The sequence below is a fragment of the Clupea harengus genome, chromosome 11, assembly GCF_900700415.2.
Source record: "Clupea harengus chromosome 11, Ch_v2.0.2, whole genome shotgun sequence".
Classification (NCBI taxonomy): domain Eukaryota; kingdom Metazoa; phylum Chordata; class Actinopteri; order Clupeiformes; family Clupeidae; genus Clupea; species Clupea harengus.
Window position 1 is genome coordinate 16,238,419 of NC_045162.1, and position 6,205 is coordinate 16,244,623.

General features: G+C 46.0%; 1 protein-coding gene across 2 annotated transcripts in view; it reads left to right on the forward strand.

Annotated features, from left to right (window-relative positions):
- ascc3 (activating signal cointegrator 1 complex subunit 3) overlaps window positions 1-6,205 on the forward strand; it is a 170,337-nt gene that overhangs the window by 116,012 nt on the left and 48,120 nt on the right. For both annotated transcript variants that reach the window (XM_031575751.1, XM_031575753.1), the window contains exons 18-20: window positions 1,970-2,134; window positions 3,238-3,324; window positions 3,930-4,106. In XM_031575751.1, the coding sequence (XP_031431611.1) occupies window positions 1,970-2,134; window positions 3,238-3,324; window positions 3,930-4,106 (429 nt within the window). The remainder of the gene's footprint in view (window positions 1-1,969; window positions 2,135-3,237; window positions 3,325-3,929; window positions 4,107-6,205) is intronic.

The following is a 6,205-nucleotide window of genomic DNA, read 5'->3' on the forward strand; positions in this document are numbered from 1 at the left end:
CACACTTGAATGACAGACTGATTTAAACTGCATACTTTCAAATTAACACATATTATTAAACTGTTGAAATTAAATTGAAATGTTTTAAAGGGATATTGATGATAAGCAACCCAAAGACTAACAAAGTGTTCTAAATACTGTTACTAAATATTGTCTGGGGTCCATTCCATTAATCATGGTAATGAATCAACTTGAATTGAGGGGGTGAGTGAATGAATGAGTGAGGTGTGTCTGGGTGAGTGAATGAATGAGTGAGTGAGTGAGGTCTGTGTGAGTGAAGGAAGGAATGAGTGAGGGGAGTGTGTGAATGAGTGAGTGAGGTGTGTCTGAGAGGGAATGAATGAGTTAGTGAGGTGTGTGTGAGTGAGTGAATGAATGAGTGAGTGAGGTGTGTGTGGGAGGGAATGAATGAATGAGTGAGTGAGGTGTGTGTGAGTGAGCAAGTGAATTAGTTAGTGAGGTGTGTGTCAGTGAGTAAGGTTAGAGTGTTGCTCTTAAGTATGGATTTCGGAATGAAGCATTACATTTACAAAAAAATTGAATACAAAATTGTACAAAAGTTTGTCAGACATTTGTGCGCAATGAGGACGTAGTAGGATGGCTAAGACCCTGATGGCTAATGACCAGATCAGACATAGCACTGGCACAAGAGCTTTATGTTAAGGGTGTGTTGGATTCTAAAACTCTGCCCTTTGTGTCCCCAAAAACTTAGAAATTAAAGGTTGTGGATCACAAAAAAATGATCCATTGCATCCTTAAGAAATAGTAGAAAAAGGTTTTCGAACTCGAGTTAACTGTTTAAAGCTGTTTATACTGTCTGGTTTTAGAACTACAGTTAACTGTTTAAAGCTTCTAAGCCGGTACGCGAGAAAATAGTTTCTGTAGTGTGTCGAGCCTTCTTGTTCTATTTCTACGAGGCGAGTGTGGCGTACTGTACGTCATCTCACCCTGAGTTTGTTTATGTACCGTGACGCTGATGCTACGCTAGCAACCTGAGAGCAGCGTAATTAGCTCACCTCACTGGGACAGTTCTGCGCGCCCAAATCTGCTGTTGACCTCTAAACGATGTAAGAGATTTATCTCTTACCCTCTCTGCCACTGCTTTGATAATAATCTCGTATGGTTGTAGGGTGTTACTTTAAAAAAACCTTGTCGAGAGCTCATTTTTTGGTTAGTCTAGCTAGAGTAAACTAGACCCATATGACACAGTCTCTCCAGGATCTTGCAAGGGTCTTTTGTGTTTTCTGTGACCAAAAGTGACTGAATTTGCTGTGGGCATTCTGACAAATTGTACAAATTGCTGCGATTTTTAGTTAATTTGATCACAAATAATGCAGAAATTCCATAACTTTTGCAAATAATAGAATAAAAGAAAATTGCAATTTGTCCAAGCCTACAAAATCCTGGAGGGACTGATCACACTAGCTCTTGCTAGCCTAAGCCAAGGCTTACCAAAGATTACTCCATGGATAATTAGGCTTAATTTACGGGTCTTTGTGCAGCCCTAAGTGTTGAACAAAGTTGGAACGTTGTTTCTTCACCATCTGTAATGTTGGTCCCGCATGTTTTACATGTTGCCATCTGTTTGCCATTTACAACAGTGTAGTCTTTGAGACCACGTCCAATAACCCGAGGTACCATTTTTCTTGTCTGCCTGCGAGCCAGTGCTGGGCACGCAACGCCATCGCTGTTCATTGGGGGCTTCGCTGAACTCCCATCTGGGCAAGAATATCAGGAAATAGCTGCACTTTTTTTTTCAGAAGATAAACAAAATGTATATTTTTACCTATGAAATATGTCAAGTCATTACAAATAAAAGAGGTAAAGTTTGGGTGTATATAGTATACAGTGTAAAGAGAGGTAACACCTCCACTCAATCCTCAGACCAGTCCAGCCACCTGGACCAGCTAATCGTAGTTTCCAGGTAGTCTCTGGTGACTCTCTGACCTGTCTGCCCTAACCCCCCCAGATGGACCCTGGGCTAGACCTGTACCGTAAGGAGCTGGTGGTGGAGGCCGGACGGAAGCTGGACAAGGCCCGCATGATCCGCTTCGAGGAGCGCACCGGATACTTCCACTCCACTGACATGGGCCGCACCGCCAGTCACTTCTACATCAAATACAACACCATTGAGGTGAGACAGCTCACACTTCTACATCAAATACAACACCATTGAGGTGAGACTGCTCACACATCTACATCAAATACAACACCATTGAGGTGAGACAGCTCACACATCTACATCAAATACAACACCGTTGAGGTGAGACAGCTCACACATCTACATCAAATACAACACCATTGAGGTGAGACTGCTCACACATCTACATCAAATACAACACCATTGAGGTGAGACAGCTCACACATCTACATCAAATACAACACCATTGAGGTGAGACAGCTCACATCTACATCAAATACAACACCATTGAGGTGAGACAGCTCACACATCTACATCAAATACAACACCATTGAGGTGAGACTGCTCACACATATACAGTACATCAAATACAACACCGTTGAGGTGAGACAGCTCACACTTCTACATCAAATACAACACCATTGAGGTGAGACAGCTCACACTTCTACATCAAATACAACACCGTTGAGGTGAGACAGCTCACACATCTACATCAAATACAACACCATTGAGGTGAGACAGCTCACACATTTACTTCTACATGAAGGGCAACCCCATCGAGGTGAGACAGCTCATACAGCCACGGCCAGTGCTGTGTGAGGGTGAGGGGTGTAGAGGTGGCTACAGAGGATATGTCACCAGATTGCCTGACCTCAAGCAGGTCTCAGCAGAGTCATGTAAACAGAAGGCACAACATTGTGCACTTCACAACATGGTGCACTTCACAACATGGTGCACTTCACAAATGGTTATGGAACAAAACAGATGCAGGTTAGTTTTAATTGGATAGGATTCATGAAGCCTTTAAACAAAACTGTGGTAAGTAACAGAAAGAGTCACCTGCACACAAATATAATGGCTATGTTGTTGTCCCTTTTTGTCTCTCTACTCCTCTCTCTCTTTCTCCCCCTTTCCCCTCTCTCTATCTCTCTCTACCCCCCTCTCTCTCCCTCTCTCTCTCTCTCTCTCTCTCTCTCTACCCCCCTCACTCTCTCTTCCTATCCCCCTCTCTCTATCCCCCTCTCTCTCTCTCTATCCATCTCTCTCTCCCTCTATCCCCCTCTACTTCACTGTCTCTGTCTCTCTTCACCTCACAGACGTTTAATGAGCTGTTTAGCGCCCAGAAGACGGAAGCAGATATCTTGAGCATCGTGTCCAAAGCGGAGGAGTTTGAGCAGGTTAAGGTGAGTTGGACCGGGGAATCCACAGGGTCTGCTCCGAGCCCGAGGAGGAAGTGAGGCTGATACCCAGGCTTATGGCGGCACTCTGTTCAGACCACACTGACGGAGCTAGTAAATTTGAGCCGTAAAGTCATCACAATTTCACAGCTTCACCCATGCTGGTCACATAACACAGTATTTAATTGTCTGTGTGTGTGTGTGTGTGTGTGTGTGTGAGATGATGTTTTGTCGGGTTAATAAGCCTTTGAGGGTTTAATGATCGTATGATGTGTGTGAACAGGTGCTTTAGGAGGGTACTGACTAAGAGCAGGTGATTGGTATTATTTATGTTTGTTGATGTGTGTGTGTGGGGGGGGGGGTGTATGGTGGTGTGTGTGTTTGCAATTGGTGTCTGTCTGTGTGTACATTTGATGCATATTATTTGGATGTTTTTTTTTTATTGTAAATTTGATTCCTGGTTATTTGTGTCTGTGTGTTTGGTGGATTATTCTCTGTGTGTGTGTGTCCTATGCTTCATTATTTGCATGTGTGTGTGTATGTTCGATAGTGTTGATTATTTGTGTTTGATGGTTAAACATTTGTGTGTGTGTGTGTGTGTGTGTGTATAGGTGCGTGATGAGGAGAGTGAGGAGCTGGAGAGGTTGCTGACTGATGTCTGTCAGCTTCCCGCGGCAGGAGGGGTGGAGAACGGCTACGGCAAGATCAACATCCTCCTGCAGACCTACATCGGCCGCGGGGAGGTGGACAGCTTCTCGCTCATATCCGACCTGTCCTACGTGGCTCAGGTTTGTCTTCAAACTGACACACACACACACACACACACACATGCACATGCACACTGTGTATGCATGACCTTTGTTGAACTATAGATTTCCATTGGCCGAGACTCAGCCAAACAGACACACACACACACACACACACACACACACACACACACACACACTTTGCGATGAGGGCATACATTCATCCTTCATAAGGTGTGTCACACCACTGCAGTCTTCAGACACTCCCACAGAGACACATTCATATTCACACACTCTCACACTCTCAGAAATGGTGTGCCTATACACATTGTCACTTTGGACAAATGACACTTCCAGTTTAGCAACAACTAAGGCTTTAGTAAGCAACTCACAACTACCCAGCTCTACCATGTAGCCTAGCCTAGCCTAGCCCAGAGGAGCCCAGAGACAGCATGTCATGTTCGCCCAGTACCCGCGTCGCCACGCTGGCAGGGTGGCATGGAAGGGGCCTGCCAGCGCTAAGCCTGCCAGCTCCTTTCCAAACAACACACATCGCAGTCAGCCATCCCCCCAGGCCCCCAGCCGCCCCACGTGCCTACGGCTCTGCTGCGGGTGTCCAGAGCCATAAAGTTGTACCGCACCCGGCATGTCTGGAGATGTGGCTCCGTATTCTCAGCAGTTCTTTTGTTTGGAGTGCGGGGGGTGAAGGGGGGGAAGATAAATGTCCTTCATTAGCTGTCAGTGCTCATCTCATTCAAAGCCTCTTCCACAGACTTATGTTCATGAAAAGCGCATGACTTTATGAATCCGGAAATTAAGACTTTGGACGCCGCATGCTTTTCCCAGCCCCGGTGCCAGCTCTCCCTTTGTGCTCTGACTGCTCTCCGTCTTTCTGTCTGTCTGACCGAGAGCTCTAGGTCTTTCTCTCTCTTTCTCTTTTATTTCTCTTTCCTTCCCTTTTGCACTCTCTTTGTTTCTTTCCCCACTATTCCTCTCTTCCTCTCTCTTCTCTCTCTCTCTCCCTCTCCCCTCTCCTCTCTCTCTCTTTCCTCCTCTCATCCTCTCTCTCTTCCCTCTCATCTCACTCTCTCTCCCCCTCCTCTCTCTATCTCTCTCTCTCTCTCTCCCTCCCTCCCTCCCTCTCTCTCTCTCTCTCTCTCCATCTTGCTCTCCTTCTCTGCCTGTCTCTCTGCTGAAGCCATCTCGGGCTGTGCTCCTCTCTCCCCCGCAGTAACGGGTTCCATGTGTGTGAATAGCTGAAATAGCTGGGCCAAATTCCCTCTTTGCTCCTAATTCGCCTGATTTCAGATGTGTGCTGCTTGGGAGCGCGGCTCCGTCCAAACGGAGCTGATCTCAAATCCAGACCGTTAGGCCAGTTTGTGAGCGCGCTCCACTTTGCTCTTCTCCGCTCTCTGCCTCGCTCCCAGAGACCCGGGAGGGGGAGAGGGAGAAGTGGAGAAACTGGAGAGAGAGAGAAAGAGAGAGAGAGAGAGAGAGAGAGCAGGGGTGGAAGTACGAGGGGAAATAGGGCTAACGGGACATATTCGTCTTGTAAAGGTGCAAAATGAAGTTGTTTGTTGTGCTCTCTTTTAGAGCAGTCATAATACCATTCTGACAGAACAGTAGGCCTGTTCCTCATTCTTTGTCTGTGGTGTTTCGTATGCATTTGTTTATATGCATAGAATACACACATATCAAATCAACTAGAAGACGGTAGAGTATAGGGATATTGTGGACCACTGTCTTTAAGTCATGCCTACAGAATGACATGATTGCTGTCAGTATTGAGGAGTTTGATCAGAACAGAAGGTACAAATTGCATCTTGAAGAGCGATTGTGGTGGAAAAAAGAAAGGGTGCCTCAGGGATGGAGAGATCAGAAGAGAAGAGCGGACGAGTGCAAAGGGAGTGTTGGGGTAAAAGAGACACAGAGAGATAAGGGTAGAGCAGCTCTGTCAGCTCAATGGATTTACCAACAGTAGTGGATTTACCTCTGCTGTTTTCAGCTATGCAAGAGCACACACACACAAACACACACACACATTTTCTCTCTGTGTAACATACACACTCAAACGCTGTCTCTCTCTCTCACACACACCACACACACACTTACATACACACACACACACAGACACACGCACT